We start from the raw sequence: 17,192 nt of genomic DNA, 5'->3' as shown, positions 1-17,192 counted from the left end.
GACGCAAGTCTTTTCCCTGGCCGTTCCACTTATTCAGCCTGTTCCCGTTCTGTTCCTCCATCATAATTATTTCCAAGTCAGATCGGCGCTGATTTCCTGGTGGACCCGAGCACCTCAGACTAACTTGGAGAGCGCCGGCGTGCAGGATAATTCTCGCCAGTCCTCTGGGGTGCATGTTCTCTGTTTTTTTTCAAGGACATTTTTATTACAAAGCTGATGGAATTTGCATATTAATTCATTTCTTTCAATTTTTTTAGATTAAATGTTGTCAACACATATCTGTGAGGGGCTTTGACAGGGCTGATGAAATGGGCCAGTCAAGCTTGAACGTTGCAGCGCTAAGCAGCCATCTGTAACCCCACCGCTCCCCCCCCCCCCCCACAGTACCCAATACCTACACTCTACAGTCCTCCCCCCTTCTTTCACCCCCTTTTGTCATCTTCACCCAAACTCCCCAATTTCCCCCCCTCTCTACTCCCCTTCTCTGCCTCTCTGCCCCCTATCTCCCCTTGTCTCTCCCCTCTGTCTAGCTTCCTCCCTTTTGTCCTCCTCTCTCTTCCCTCTCTTTCCACCTTCTCTCTTTCCACCCGTATTCCTGTGTTCCCTTGCAACACGATTAGACAAGGAGGGGGAGGAGAAGAATGGAGGGGTGGGGTGGAGTGAGGCTCAAATGATATGCCAAATTCTATCAACTTGCTTTGAGGCGGCTTTCTCGCAAATTAGACAGCCATTAGATCGACTCCATTCCTAAAGTGCGTTTCCTTGTTACAGCTCTAACCTTGACTCCCTCGCGCGTGACCTTTGAACTCTGAGGGGAGAGCCTCAGTTCAGCATACATTTTTAAAAGTTAATTGCTTCTATGGTTAATGAAGGCACATTCACCAGGCTCTCACTTCTTAAAAGAGAAACCACGTTACACCACCTAGTTGTACTGTTTGTGTGATGTGTGCAGGATTTATTCCCAGTCATGTGTGCGTGTGGTTGGGTGTGTGATCAGTTCCTTAGGCAGGCCATCTGGGCATTACATCGTCCCCTATTTATCCTCATAGGAAGTCAGTCAGGAGTGAAGTCCACCTGCCAACGTGTCTGGTAACATTTCCTCAGAGGAACACAGATTCATTTAACTTGGCAAAAATTTGCTCCAAAACAACCGAAAATATGTCATTGACAGATTTATTGGGATAGGCCTTGATTGGAAAATTATGCAAGTGTGTATGTGACTGTGTGAATACAACCTTGTGCGTGCATGAAAAGGTGTGTGTATTCGTGAGAATGTGTATTTCGCGTGTGTGTGTGTGTGAGGGGGGGGGGGTGCCTGCGTTTATGTGTGTGTGTGTGTGTGTGCACACGTCTCCCCATCCTCCCAGTGTGGGGGTGACCTGCAAGAGATAAGAGCTGGCACGAGTGTCACCCTGCCCCCTTCATTACCATAGCGACCACAGACAGACGCCAGGCCAGGACTCTCTCCTGCTGTGAGGAAGCCTGCAGATGTCTCAAAGGCCAGAGGGTTATCAGACCGCTGTCCTCACACACACACACGCACACACACACACATACAGTAAACACACACACACACATACAGTAAACACACACACACGCGCACACACACATACAGTAAACACACACACACACACACGCGCACACACACACACATACAGTAAACACACACACACATACAGTAAACACACACACACGCGCACACACACACAGATACAGTAAACACACGCACACATACAGTACACACACACATACAGTACGCGCACATGCACACGTACAGTACACACACACTCAGAGGCACACACATCCACAAACACACAGATACATCTTTTTCTCTCACACACACACACACAAACTGGAGATGTGACAGCTCAGAGCGACCGTGGCGAGGAGGAGAGGCAGTAATCTAGGATCTCTCCTGTGTGTGCGTGTGTGTGCGTGTGTGTGTGTGTATGTGACACTGTATGAGACTGTGTTGCTGTCCGGGGTCCGCCAGTCTACTGCTCCTCCTCTCCACTCACTTCTGGAGTGGACTAGGGCTGGAAGAAAATAAAAACCACTCTCTATCACTGTATGAATTGTTGCTGTTTAGACATTTGATCATGTTCAAGTGTTTGTCTGTGTGTTTGTGGTCTGACCTTGGGACTAGTGAGCGTGTGATGTACATCTGTACATCACTGTGGATTTGCTTTACCACTATTTCAGATGTCTGTCTTTTGATGAACACGCTGCATATGTTCTTTTCATCAACAAACTTCTGCTACTGTTTGAGAGAATGAAACGTCAACACTGCTTGTGTGTGTGTGTGTGTGTGTGTGTGTAGTAGTATGTTTGTGAGTGTATGTTCTATTTATCTTAATCTACCTCCAGAGACATATGGTAAAATCAGCAAAGTGCTCTGGCGACAAATTGTGATGGAGAGAGTGCAAGAAAGAGAGAAATTATGTGGTTGCCATGGCAACGTATACTTTACCATATTAAAAGCAAGGTAAGAGAGATAGCTGTTGGTTGGGTGGGGTGGGGTGGGGGGGGGGGGGTGGGGGGGTTGACTTGTAGGTAAAATGTTGCTCTCAGAACAGAATGTCTGCTTGGTCTAATGACAGATGATTGAGTTGATCTGAGGAGAACCTGGGTTTGATCCCGGGTCAGGTGCAGGCTTGTACATATTTCATCCAAAGTTTTCTACAAACTTCTGAATGTGAATTTCCGCTGTTGGCAGGAGTAACCCCCCCCCCCCCCGCCCCCCCAACACACACACACACACATACGCCCAGTGTCACACAGGAAAATTGAGAAATTATGATTTGTTTCTTGTGTTTGGGCCGACGTCACTCAGTCTGACATCAAACAGCCTAGATGTCTTTAATTCCTGTCTGCGCGTGGGAGTGTACACTAATGCAGAGAGGGAGAGAGGGAGGGAGAGAGAAAGGGGGGGATAGAGAAAGAGAGAGAGAGGTGGAGGGAGGGAGAGATGAGCAGGAAGGTGTCTGACTGCATTTCTCCATCACTTTCTAATTACGAGAACTGTCAATTTAACCCAGGTCTCTTTATTAACACATTGTAAACACACACACACACGCACACACACACACATGCTTTTTCTTTCTCTCCCCCTCTCACTCACACACTTACACACACTTTCCCAGGACCACACGAACACCCTGTATTGAAAAATCACCTTCTACCTCTTAATACAGAGCTGGCCAGCAGTGCCTCCCAATTAGCAGTGTGCTGTGTAGGAATATATATCATTACTAATGTACAGACAGACAGACTCATCCATCAGAACACAGCCAGAGAGAGACCTCCACTGCCCTACCGCAGAGGACAGGCCACACACACACACACACACACACACACACACAGACACACACACAGACACATGCACGCACACACACACACACACACACAGACACATGCACGCACACACACACACACACAGACACATGCACGCACACACACACACACACAGACACATGCACGCACACACACACACACACAGACACATGCACGCACACACACACACACACACTGCATGTTAAAGGCTCCAAGCTCCAAATGAGCATTAATATTGATATAAATGGACATGGCTGATCTTGAAGCAGAGTACATTTGCGGCTGAGGAGGAGGTACAGAGTCCTAGACGGGAAGGACTATGTTCACTCTGGTGTGTGTGTGTTTGTTTGTAAGTGTAGGGGTACAGGGAACTTTCCACTCAGACTGTATGTATGTGTGTGTGTGTGTGTGTGTGTGTGTGTGTGTGTGTGTGTGTGTGTGTGTGTGTGCGTGTGCGTTTGGGGGGGGGGGATAAAGAACTGGCAGCCTGTTATTGATGATGGACACTCAGCGGCAGAAAGTAATACTTTTAAAATCTCATCACTTACGTCCAGAGAGGGCTCCCTCTGAAGGCTCTCATCGAGAACATGAATCCTCAACTCTGACATCACATAAATAAGGATCGCATCACACATCCTGCTCCTACAAGGATCTATTAGGTGTCATTTCTGTTCCTGATTTTAAGTGTATTGTCTTCACATGCTGCCTAATATGTGTGTGTGTTTGTGTTTGTGTGTGTGTGTGTGTGTGTGTGTGTTTGTCTGTGTGTGTGTGTGTTTGTCTGTGTGTGTGTGTGTGTGCGTGTGTGTGTGTGTGTGTGTGTGTGTGTGTGTTTGTGTGTTTGTGTGTGTGTGTGTGTGTGTGCTGTCCTAAGTAGGGACCTGTGTAATTCTTAACTAGTAATTACACAGTGTAGTCAGTATCTCCCTCTCTGTCTCTCTCTCTCTCTCATTCCCATCACTCTCCTCCTCCCTCTCTCTCCCTCTCCTCCACATACCTTCCCCCCATCCTTCACTTCCTCCTGCCCCTAACAGGGCTCCCCCATGTCTGTGTCTCCATGAGCTGTCCCAGGGCCAGTCTCCAGTCTGACAGCCCACTGCTTCAGCAGACCCCATGTTACCATAATCAGAGTACTGCAGCAGAGCAACACGCGCAGCTGTCTAAACTAGTCTTCACTTTCCCCTCAGAACCACCCTGTACCTACCCAGCCCGCGTTGTGACACCCACACAAGCATACACCTTACACATATTCCCTCTCTCTCTCTCACACACACACACAGACTCCCCAACACACGCATGTGCCACCTTATACATCTGCTCCCACACGCACACACACACACACGCCCAAACACTCACACACACATCCACCTTACACATACGCTCACACACCCACACCCCAACGCACACACACCCATACTCCCGAACAAGCACGCACACACCAAATGACCCTGATGTTGCTCCACAAGACCTTGGGGTGAGTGGAGAAGGCTGTGTCTTTAAGCTGGGCTGCAGCCTAATGAAAGCCCCGGCTTCTAAGGGCCTCTGATCTGCTTTCTCGCTACAACACAACTCCACGTCTGACTGGCAGCTCTGATCTAAAGCATTTAAGTGTAAGTTTTGATCTCTCTGCCTTTGATTAAAACTAATGAGCTCATTTAATTCAAAATGGGAATGTGTGATAAGAGAAATAAGGTTGATGTGATTGGATTAGAGAGGCGAATTAAACTCTCCCAGCTCAAGTTTGTGCTTCTGCAGTGTATTAAAAAGCTGTTGGCGTATTCTGACGCGTCAGATGATGAGAAAAATTTCATAGTAATTCATATTTAATCAGAAGAAATGAAATGACTAAATATAACATGGCTGGCCTTCTCCCCCGAGTGATAAAGGACTGCTTCGATTTTAAATGACATTTAATTCATGTCCTCCTCTCACAGCAAAAAATAAAAGAAAAAAAGATGACCAGAAAGAGAATGACAGGAGGGGCAGCATCCTCTCCACCCGCCTCACCCCCCCCCCCTCCGCCTCACCCCCTTGCTCTCCACCCACCTCCCCTCCGCCTCACCCCCTTGCTCTCCACCCACCTCCCCTCCGCCTCACCCCCTTGCTCTCCACCCACCTCCCCTCCGCCTCACCCCCTTGCTCTCCACCCACCTCCCCTCCGCCTCACCCCCTTGCTCTCCACCCACCTCCCCTCCGCCTCACCCCCTTGCTCTCCACCCACCTCCCCTCCGCCTCACCCCCTTGCTCTCCACCCACCTCCCCTCCGCCTCACCCGATCTCCCCTTCACCTCCCATTGTAAGCCCCCCCCATAGTCCCAGCAGCCTTGTCCGATGCAGAACAGCAGAAAACTGAATTTTCCTTGTGTGCTGTTGTTGCTAATCCCATTTCAGTTTCATCTTCTAGTCATGTCTTTTGTCTTTTTCTCCCTCTCGATATGCCTTTGCAGGCTCTCATCTGTTCTCCTGTCCACTACGCTCCTCTCACCTTCAGCTCTCCTCTCCTTTCTGCTCCTCACCTTTCCTTTCCACTCCACTCCTCTCACCTCACCCCCCCTCTCCCATCTCCTCTCCTTTCTGCTCCTCACCTTTCCTTTCCACTCCTCTCACCTCACCCCTCCCCTCTCCTCTCCTCTCCCATCTCCTCCCTACCCCTCCCGTTCCCTTCGCCGTATGGTCAAGTGAAGTAATTTGAAGGCGTGTTGTCATCAGTCAGTTGAGATGGAACACAACCGTAGGTGTCAGGTATTGGTCAGTTCACCTCCGGGACACGGACAAGGGGTGTGGTCGGCTTGTCACTTCCTGTGTTGTCCCTGCTGACGGATGGAATGTTATGAATATGCATGTGATGATGGTTTGAACAGGTAGAGAGTGTGATGGATGGAGGGGTTCACCTCCTTCTCAGAGGACATTACTGGAGCTAGGTGGGTGGGGATGCTGTGGAGGTGGTCCAACCTTGAGTGGTGTTATAGTAGATCATTTGCTTGGCTGAATTGAGAGAATTGTGTAGTTAAAACAATTTTAACTGCTCCTAAACTAGCAATAAAAGCATCTTGCCAATTACACTGCTACATCAAGCATAGGTTGTTGGCTGTTAAATAACATTAGCAAAACCTTTATTGCCTGTGTTTGTGTGTGTGTGCTCAAGAGTTTTATTGCACTGTGCTTAGAAGCTTATCTGGACCAATACAGAACCCCAGTGAAACGTTGCTTCAAATGTGGGTCTCACCGACTTAATATAGATCCTCTTTTCTCCTGGATTCAACCTGCATTAACATGCATCTGTCTTTGTGTCTGTGTGTGTGTGTGTGTGTGTATGTGTCTGTGTGTGTGTGTGTGTGTGTGTATGTGTCTGTGTCTGTGTCTGTGTCTGTGTCTGTGTGTGTGTGTCTGTGTCTGTGTCTGTGTCTGTGTCTGTGTGTGTGTGTGTGTGTGTGTCTGTGTCTGTGTCTGTGTCTGTGTCTGTGTGTGTGTGTGTGTCCACAGTGGAGTCAAGCAGCCCCAGCCTCCTAGCACCAGACAACACCTTGGAGAGATCCTTCTTCATCAGGATGAAGTCCACGCTGACCAAGAGAGGTGTCCACATCAAGTCTTCAGGCTACAAGGTAGGAGGCCTTCACCTTCCCTAACCCTGGATGTTTCTTGGCGGCCATCTTGACAGCCAAAAACAAAACTGAAGTTTGTGTGAAATCCAGTTGGCGAGAGAAAGAAAAGTAACACATGATTTCAATATGTAGATTTGCCATATCCTAGCATGACCGGATTCAGGCCTCAAGTGTGTAATGAGATACCTTATGTATAACATGTTCACTGCTAGGAGCACGGACTCAGACCCAGGCTTAGCATGTTAAGGTGATAAGCTCCATGACTACTGGTGGCTTTGGGATAGAGAGATAGGATTAAGACAGATTCTTTAGCCTGTGAGTTTCGGTGAACGTGTGTGTGTGTGTGTGTGTACTGTGACAACTCGTACAATTTAGTTAGACAGGTAAACAAGCACTGATGTGTGTTTAATCAAAGAACCTATGTTCCAACTTGAAGAGAGAAGCCGTCCTCTCAGGGCTCGTCAGTGAGGAGTCTCTCTCCCCGCCCTGGAAGGACGCCCCCGCCTGTGAGCGCGGCACGCAGCCCACTCTGAGTGCTCCCCCTGGGGATATCTACGCTCAGGCAACTGCCACGTCTCTGGAGGCGTCGTCCTCTCTGGCGGGGCTCCCCCCCCTCCCCCCCACTCTCCCCCCCTCCCCCCCCCTCCCTGTCGGCTCCAATTTTTTATTGGAGGGTTCTGATCTGGGAAGGAGTTGCGGCCATGCGGGTTGTTAGGGGAGTGTGGAGCGGGAACCAGGTGCTCTTTGTCGCCTGCGACTTGCCCATGACGACGCGACTCGGGACGCTCTTGACAGTACATCTGTGTGTGTGTGTGTGTGTCCTTCTCCTGGGCCACTAGTGTCCATAGTCCCAGCATTCAAGGTTTATACAGGACAGATACTCAAGTTTCTCAAGGGTGAACATGCTACGATAGGATTTCATCTTAACATTGGGCTCTGGTTTGTATAATAACAAAATACACTTGACTCAATTTATTGTGTGATACATAGCGGGTAGAGAAAAAATTTATTCTAGTGTCGCCGACTTAGGTATGCATTGGCACTATAGAAATAAAGACAAAAAGAAAGAGGAAGGAAAGAAAGGAAAGGCAACAGAGAACAGTAGCAGAGGATGTCTTGCTCTCCAAGAACAAAATGCTCTCTCGACTGCTCTTCCTTTTCTCATTCTCCTCATCCTCCTCCTCTCCTTATTAACTGTCTCTACATCTCTTCATGTTCTTGTCTGTCCACACAGACACAAATGCAAATCACCATGGAGAGAGAGAGAGGAGAGAGAGGAGAGAGACACAGACAGCCTCTCCACAAAGAAATATTCCCCCATGCGTGCATGCATACATTTGTAGGCAGACAAGGACACCTCTTATTACATTTACTTAAAATTAAGTCAACACTTGTGTTGTTACATAATACAGGAGCTATGAATTTTACATCTGACATCCTCCGTTAGGGTGCCAGGTGAACTGCTTCTCCCGCTCACCCGCCCGCCCGCCTGCCCGCCCGCCGTCCTCTCCTCGGCACGATGAGCCTCGCCGCCACGCATGAAGGCAGCTTATATCTCTCTCTCTCTCCCTCTGCCCATCCCTCTATCCATTCCTCTCTCCACTCTGGAGGTCAAATCAAAGTGAATCTGGGCGAAGGCTTAAAGCCATCTTTTTTCAACAGATCTCAGCCCCCCCCCCCCCCCCCCCCACCATCTCATTTAATGCTCTCATGTAAAGGCTCTCCATCATTATTTGTGTTGTATCCCGTTTCAAAAGCTCTCCGGAGACCCACCCAGCAGAGGCAGATGAATCTGATTTCTTATGTATACCACTTCTATATTCACCGGCTGAGAGGGGGGGGACGGGAGGGAGAGAGGGAGGAAGGGAGGGAGAAAGGGAGGGAGGGAGGGAGAGATAAAATGAGAGAGAAAGGAGAGAGTGAGTGCATTGTGTGCTGAACCATGAATTATAAAAATTGATCCCTTTGTTATGTTGGCTTGTATTAAATTGAGATATGCTGTTCAGCCTGCCTGAGACTCTGCCTGTTGTGAACCTCTCTCCGTGTCAGTTTGCATTTAGCTGCTTGAGAATATTTAATGTTTTCGCCAGAGCTTATGATGTTCTTGCCAAGAGCACTCCTGCAGCAATCTGCAGTGCCTACGTTTCTCTTTGTGGCAATTACTTCAGAAGTTGTTATTTTTCAAACTAACTTTTGATGCCCCTTAGCTTTGGGGGCGTCTGAGGGGAGATCATTTCCATTTTGTATGTTTTAATACATTTCAATGTTTATTTATTTAAAGACCTCCTTTATATTCATTGCAGGGAGGGAGGTAGAGTGAAGGGGAGTGTGTATGGGTGTGTGCGTGCGTGTGTGCACTTGCATTTCTGACTGTCTGTCTGTGTCAGTTTGTTTGTTGATGTGCATGTATATCCTTGTCCATGTAGAGAAGTACGTGTGTAGTAATATGGGTTATGCATGCGCCTGCCTGCCCAGTTCTCTGGAGTGACGATATATTGATGAGGTGATGCAGCCTACCAGGGCCTCTCCTCTCTCTAGGAATGGGATTAGACATCTCCCTCTGGCTGCCCTGAGCTGTGATGTGATGTCTTACTGCTGTCTGGCCGGGGCAGGCCTGTCAGTCACCCAGGCACCTGGCAGGCAGCAGGCTGCCATAAGCAGCTCCACACCCCAGACGCTCCCTGGTCTGGAGCTTAGCATAGCCAAGTTCAGCTACTGTAGGTGTGCACAGCTGATTTACCATTAAGTCAAATTTTAACCTGGAAATGTGTGCTTTTATTTGACTGGCTCTCTGCTTAGGTGTTTGGAGGTAGTTCAGTCCTGGTTTAGCAAGCTAACAGCTCCACTCAGAACTCATTTCCAAGGACTCAGCACACCCTTCAACCCAAAGACAGCCGAGAAGTCTCTCTCCTCTCCTCCTTCAGTGAACAGCATGCCTTCAGGAACTACAAAGAATCTCTCTCCCTCTCTCGCTCTGTTTCTCTCTCTCTCTCGCTCTCTTTTCACCTGCCCAAAATGTCTTTGCGTGTGTTTCATGTTATCAGAGGCTGATTGACACATTACCCCCTCCTCGTCTCTTCTCCTCACTCTTACTGTGTTAACAACGTCCAGACAACGTTCAGACAGCATTTAGCCATGCCAGGGCTCTTCTTACTGAGTTTTTATTCCGGTGTTGTATTCACATGGATTTGAAAAAGTCTGGAGGAGGAGAGAATGCAGTCAGTACCATTTAGGAGTGAGGAACCTTTGTTGGTGTCTGTGTTGGAGGCAGAGCAACACTGTTTCGAGAACAAGACATCATAGATTCAGCTGTTAGGAGATCATCCTTCTCCTGGGGAACTGTGCTTTGAAGGCTTCTTTTATAACAAGTCAGATTACTGTTAGCTTAGTGAGATCCCACTATGTCCCTGTCTCTCTCTTTCACTCTTTCTTTCTCTCTCTTCCACTCTCTTTTTCTCTCTCTCTCTCTCCCCCTTTCTCTCTCTCACTCTCTCTCTCTCCCTCTCTCTTCAATTGACATGCAGTGTCTGTCGCCCATTGTGGAGGGTTGCCCGTCCCTGGTGAGAGGTAGGAGCGTCAAGGTCCCCCCACGGTCGCAGGTCTTTGAATGAGTTTGGGGAGCCAGAACTGTCTGCGTGAATGATGATAATGGTGTCTGGCCCATCTCTGAGGTGTTACCACGGAGACGCCTGTGTCAGTAGTTTAAAGACTACAAAACAATTCCCCCTGGCTTCCACACCGCTGATTAAAATGGACGGATCTGAACATGTAGTGTGCATATCTAGTCCCATTCCTCCTCTGGGCACAAACCACAGCTACAAAGACTTTAAGCTCGCCACAACTTTAAAGCGAGCGATAATTAGGAACTTCAATCTCTCCTCTTCTCTTTCAATCACTCTTCACCGTGTCATTTGGGGAGAAATGGCTTCACCTCGACTTTCTTTTTCTGCTTTTGTGTCGGTCATGTGTTGTTTGTCGCGTTTTCCAAATCTGAGCCCTTGATTTCTGGAAGTCCTGTCTGCACTGCCTCTGGACACACAGACTGATGTTCTGAATCACTCTTCGATTCTCTGTAGCTAATTCTGCATGATCTCTGACCCCTGCTACTTTACACTTCCTGTCAGGTGATCCACGTCACGGGTCGTCTGCGAATCAGGATGGCCCTGACCCACAGCCGGTCAGTGCCCAATCAGATCATGGGCATGGTCGTGGTGGCCCACGCCCTTCCCCCGCCCACCATCAACGAGGTGCGCATCGACTGCCAGATGTTCGTCACGCGAGTCAACATGGACCTCAACATAATTTACTGTGAGAACAGGTAGGCCTTGGAGCACACAGTGGCCCACAGAACATTCTAAGTTTGAATTCTGTTGTGAGAACAGATACAGGTCTGTCGCCAGCCTTTATCTCAGGTCTAATTGTTGGAGCAAATCTGTCCGTGTGCCAGACTATGCCGCTCTTTACTTTACATGCTGGGGTGACCTCGTGGCTATAGTTATGCTATGATACCATCTTAAAAGTAGTTTTCAGTCATTGTGTAAACGCACAAAAGAGTCTGTAGACGTCTTTTCTCCTGGCTTCTATCTGTGTGCGGGTTCCTGTGATGACGGTGTTGGGCCTGAGGTATCTCACAGATCTCCTGATAATGCTGCTTTCTACACGGGCAGTTATTCGGCAGTAATTTATCACTATCTGTCCTGCTCTGCTCTCAGATCCATCTGAGGTAATGCAGCAGAGACAGACCTCCACCTCTCAGACACATATAATGGACCACTGATGGTGGCTCCTCTCCTAAGCTAAGCTGTTTGAGGGGAACCAGAGATATCCAACACAACATCCGTTTGCTAAGACAGATTGTGGACAGATTACTTGTGGCCGAGCTAGAACGGGGAGATGATATTCAAAGCTAAGTGATGGAGGGTTTTCATCAGGGGCGAGGCAGAGAGATCTGCTGGCTCTATTGCCTGGCTGGGATGTCTGGAGTCAAACGTGGGGGTCTCTCCCACACAGTCATTAGAGCAACAGAGCAGAGAGACTGGCGAATGTATCGGATAAATGTGTGTGTCGGTGTGTGTGACATTAGAGCAGAGTAGCAGAACGGCTGCTCTGCCTGCGCTGTAATAACATAGCACATCATTGAACCCTTTGTTAACGTTTCCTTGCTAAAAGGTAAAATTACAATGTACACCACAGTGTGTGTGTGTGCATCTGCTGTGCGTGTAGGCATCTTCCATGCAGTAAGAGTATTGCTGTGTGTTGCAGGATCAGTGACTACATGGACCTGACCCCAGTGGACATAGTGGGGAAGAGATGCTACCAGTTCATCCATGCTGAGGACGTGGAGGGGATCCGACACAGCCACCTGGACTGTGAGTGACTACCTCCTATTCAACCACTTCTGATGCCCATGCCAGGTGTGTTAGGGACTGTGGGCTGTGAAAACGTCACTCGGATGGCTTTAGATCCTCTGATCTGGAGCTCAACTCTGGTGTCCCTTTGAACAAAGTTGATCCCTAGATATCTGAATGAACTCTGGATACCGTTCTATGAGCAGAGGGACACTGGCAGTGTCCACGGCGATACCTCCGCATCTCTCAGTGAAAGCTGGGACTGGCTGTGGACTGTTTCTGCAGTGAAACCTTTAAAACCTTTAACCGTAGTGCCGATTAAGCTGGGGAGGTGGTGGAGGCAGTGCAGCATTAGACACACACACACACTCTGAAGCAGACAGGCTGGGTTCCCAGAAGAGAAAGACTGGACAGAAGAATTGAGCAGTTCCTCTCTTTTTGTTAAGTGTTGGGAGAGAGAGGGAGAGAGAGAGAGAGAGAGAGAGAGAGAGAGAGAGAGAGAGAGAGAGGGAGGGAAGGAGGGAGGGAGGGAGGGAGGGAGGGGGAGAGGGAGGGAGGGGAGAGGGAGAGGGAGAGGGAGAGGGAGAGGGAGGGTGGTAAGGATGGAGCAAGAGAAGAGAGCGAATGTTTTTGGGGCGAGCTCGCTTGGGGAATATCCTCTATCCTTTGACAGAATTCAGTGTGACGAGCTGAAGTGAAGTAGAGGGAAAGATAGAGAGAAGGAGAGGAAATGAGAGGAGAGAAGACAACAGAAGGAGAGAAGAGGAGAGATATAAAGGAGGAGAGAGCAAAAATAGAAAGATGGTGAGAAGGAAAGGAGAACCTAGGGGAAGATATTGTGCTGTCATAACCGATATCCAGCATCATCATGACTACCACTGTGATCATCGACACCACACAGTCTACATGGAGACAAAAGACTCAAACCTTTTTTCTATTACATTCCGTGGACGTTTCAATGTTCGGAGTAGCAATCAGGATGTGTCTAAGGCAGCACGTGGAAGGTCAGAGAGAGCCAGAGGGTCAGGGAGTGGAGAGGCAGAGCAGCAGATTATTCTGGTCTGTCTGCTACTTAGACAAGAGGTCAGAGGTGAGGCAGGAAGGTCAGAGGTGAGGCAGGAAGAGATGGTGTAAATGACTCAGCTCCTGTCAGACACTCTTTAATATGGCAACTTGGGCACCTCTGGTTTTATTCATTCAGATTAATGTGACACAGAGTCTGTTCGTCACAGTACATCTGCACTGTACTGTGTGGGTTTTTTTCTTCCGTTTACAAAGTTCCCCATTAATTGCGGATTGGAGAGAAATTACATTCTCGATGATGGTGAGGAGAGAGGAGAGAGGAGGAGGAGAGGAGAGGAGGAGAGAGTGGAAGAGAGAGAGGAGGAGAGTGGAAGAGAGAGGAGAGGAGAGTGGAAGAGAGAGGAGGAGAGGAGAGTGGAAGAGGAGGAGTCTCTGAAAACTTAAGCGCAGTGCCTGCAGGCAAGCTAGAGGAACCTGCTTCTTCAGACTAGTTCACACAGCCTCTAACGACACCAGCCTGCTCACTGCCTTCTCAGACTCTGCACACGCACACACCTTACATGAAAAACACACACCTTAAAGCTTTCGTGTTAACACACTCAAGATAAAGTTCCACAAACATTGCCCAACTCACACACGCACACACACACATACTTCAACAACACAAGACAGAGTCCTCTGTGAAGCCAGCCAAAATCTCCAATCGTAAACCCAGTGGTGAAGAAGAAAAGAAAACATTCCCCTCTGTCTCTCTCCTCTCCTCTTTTCTCTCTCTCTTCTCTGTCTCTCCTCTCTCTCCTCTTTTCTCTCTCTCTTCTCTAGCTCTCTCATTCATAAAAGACTTTGCCTTTACGATAATACCCGCGATGGTGCACTGCAAGGACTTTTCCATAAAGCAATTTCACGGCTGTAAATTACCTTACTTTTATACGAGTGTGACACGGCATGGCAGACAGGCCGGGGGATGCTGGGAAAGGGTATCTGAAAGGTAACCACCATTATGGAGGGAATCCAAGTGATTAAAACTAACTGAAGGACAGGAGGGAAAGAGAGGAAGGGAGGGAGTGAAAGAGGGAGATGGAGCGATGGGGGAAGGGGCGGCAAAGAGATGGAGAACCAGGGAGATCAGGGAAGATGGGGCAGGGAGAGGGAGAGTGGATCAAGATGGAGAGAAAGATGGGGAGTGCACGAGAATACGTGACAGACAGAGAGAGAGAGAGAGACAGAGAGAGAGAGAGAGAGAGAGAGAGAGAGAGAGAGAGAAGAGAGAGGAGAGAGAGAGAGAGAGAGGAGAGAGAGAAGGAGAGAGAGGAGGGAGAGAGAGAGAGAGAGAGAGAGAGAGAGAGAGAGAGAGAGAGAGAGAGAGAGAGAGAGAGAGAGAGAGAGAGAGAGAGAGAGAGAGCGGGAGAGAGCGGGAGAGAGAGAGAGAGAGAAGAGAGAGAGAAAGAGGTATACGCAGAAAGGGAGGTGCGTAGAGCACGAAAGAGTAAGAGAAGGATGGAAAGAGAGAGAAAGTGAGAGAGTGAGGTGTAGAGAGAGAAGGAAGCCACGCTCTAGGCATGCCCGGGGGCTGCAGGAGAGAGAGACTCAGATTAAAGGCAGCGTATTCCTTTTAATGCCTCCAAAAGCAGCAGTCTGGCCCTGCACCGGAACACAGCCTCCTTCATTACCACTGGATCAATAGGCTGAGCAGCCCTGATTGATTTAATGGCAGAGTAAGTGAAAGGGGTTAAAAAGTAAACCTCACCTGTGAGGGGTGGAGGCGGGGGGGGGGCAGGGGGGGGGGCCAGCAGAGGTGGACGTGAGGGGGTGGAGGTGGACAGGGGGGGTGGAGGTGGACAGGGGGGTGGGTGGAGGTGGACAGGGGGGGGGGGGGGTGAGGGTGGACGTGAGGGGGTGGAGGTGGGACAGGGGGGGGGGGGGAGGTGGACGGTGTATTGATGGCTATGCAGATGAGATCCTTCACACAGTGGTATCAAAGAGACTGACAGGTCTGTTGAGGAAGATGTACAGAGATCTTAGGCGTGTAGCAGTCTTCTGGCATGCGCTGCAGAAAGCTCTATGTAAAGGCTAGAGAAGTAGCCCCGAGCAAGTTTTCATGTACAGGTTATGGAGGTACAGGGTCTGTTGAAGGCCCACTGGGATGCCAGTGTTCTACAGCCATTGTGAGAACATTGGAGTTTAGGTTTTACCTGATTTTTCTCTTTAAAAACTCATATGTGATATTTTAAGGTTGACTCAAATGTTGTCTAATGATTCACTTTACTTAAAAATAAAACGAAAACATAGGTTTATTAAATGAACTTTTAGCCAGACCCTCAACAATCTAAATATCAAATGGATACAGAGCCATCACTTAATCATTTATTGCGTTGCATGACTAAATTTACACATGAAAAAGATTTGTTCAGAATATAAGTATTATTAATTATTTTGTATTTACATGTACCCATTTGAAAAATAAAATTATATTATGTTTTACGATAGCGGCACACCTAATTCTTGGATCATACAAAAGCTTAGCTAGGATAAATAAACAGTGCCTTGTTTACTGTACCTCTCTTTAATATACGTTATACTCCTTTATGTATGAAGTGAACTATGAAGTTGATCTCAAGGATACACAATCACACCCTCTCTGTCTTCTTAGAAAGAAAAACAAGTCATTTCTCTCATCGTCCTGTATCCGGCTACACATCCTTTCTGTGTGTGGCTCAAGAAAGCAGCCTGTGAACTAAAGTCAATTATTACAGCCCCTGGGATGAGCCCTTAACAATGCTATTAGTTCCTAATAGTTTTTAATTACTGGACTTCTTTTTATATAAATCATTCCTCTCACAGAACTCTTTTTTCATAGAAAGGCCTATTTGTAGCTGTAATTAAACCAAGAATATGAATTTACTACCTCGTTCACATTTTGACTGTTTCTGTTTTAGAGTGGGATGATTAATGCAAACACATATTGGTTGAGATAACCATTTAGCGGTTAATTTAGCCAAATTTATTGCAACCGCCAGCAAGTGTGTCTTCTTCAGAGGAACACAAGCGGACAAGGACACTGAGGGGGGGCGGGGGGGGGGGGTGAGGCTGTCACAGAGCCACAGCTCAACCTAGTGGCGAACGGGGAGCACTGCACCCTTCTCTCAACAAGCCAGGGCTTCAGAAGCACTCTGGGGGGTTTGTATGGGTTTTAATATATTTGAAGGATCCCAGTTCCCTGGGCTACTGTGGCCAGCCCCAGAGGGAGGGCCCAGCAGCGGCAGTTGCGACGGTACAGCCCAGCGCACAGCCCCGGCTCCATTCAGACAGTCACAGGCTTGATTAATGATGTCACCAGCAGAGCAGGCCTCCGCCAGATGTTGGACGCCACCTGATGTCCTCTCTCTCTGTTTCTCTCTCTGTCTGCCACACACACACACACACACACCCCGTCTCTCCCTCCCCTGCAGTGATGAATAAGGGCCAGTGTGTGACTAAGTACTACCGTTGGATCCAGAAGAACGGAGGCTACATCTGGATCCAGTCCAGCGCCACCATCGCCATCAACGCCAAGAACAACAACGAGAAGAACGTCATCTGGGTCAACTACGTCCTCAGGTACACAGCAGGATCTAGTCTGATCCAGTCAAACTGAATGGAGACGCCATCCGAGCATAGCCTGGCAGTTTGTCTGTCATACGAGTCTGTCTCATCTCTAGGCTTCTGCTGTTGTCTGGGAGACTGACTTCCTGTTCTTCTTCTCTGTGCAGTAACCTGGAGTACAAGGACACGCCCATTGACATCGCCCAGCTGCCCAACCTGCCAGAGAAAACCTCTGAGTCCTCGGAGACGTCCGACTCAGAGTCTGAGTCCAAGGAGAACTCTGGTACGATAGAAAACCCACCTA

General features: G+C 48.5%; 1 protein-coding gene across 1 annotated transcript in view; it reads left to right on the top strand.

Moving 5' to 3' along the window:
• The window catches only part of LOC134026664 (neuronal PAS domain-containing protein 3), a 46,623-nt gene that overhangs the window by 24,866 nt on the left and 4,565 nt on the right, over positions 1 to 17,192 (top strand). The window contains exons 2-6 of the mRNA XM_062469556.1: positions 6,817 to 6,935; positions 11,060 to 11,253; positions 12,198 to 12,304; positions 16,756 to 16,903; positions 17,056 to 17,171. Of these exons, the coding sequence (XP_062325540.1) occupies positions 6,817 to 6,935; positions 11,060 to 11,253; positions 12,198 to 12,304; positions 16,756 to 16,903; positions 17,056 to 17,171 (684 nt within the window). The remainder of the gene's footprint in view (positions 1 to 6,816; positions 6,936 to 11,059; positions 11,254 to 12,197; positions 12,305 to 16,755; positions 16,904 to 17,055; positions 17,172 to 17,192) is intronic.

The sequence above is a fragment of the Osmerus eperlanus genome, chromosome 9 (genome assembly GCF_963692335.1).
Source record: "Osmerus eperlanus chromosome 9, fOsmEpe2.1, whole genome shotgun sequence".
Lineage (NCBI taxonomy): Eukaryota > Metazoa > Chordata > Actinopteri > Osmeriformes > Osmeridae > Osmerus > Osmerus eperlanus.
This window is presented reverse-complemented; position numbering and strand designations above follow the sequence as displayed.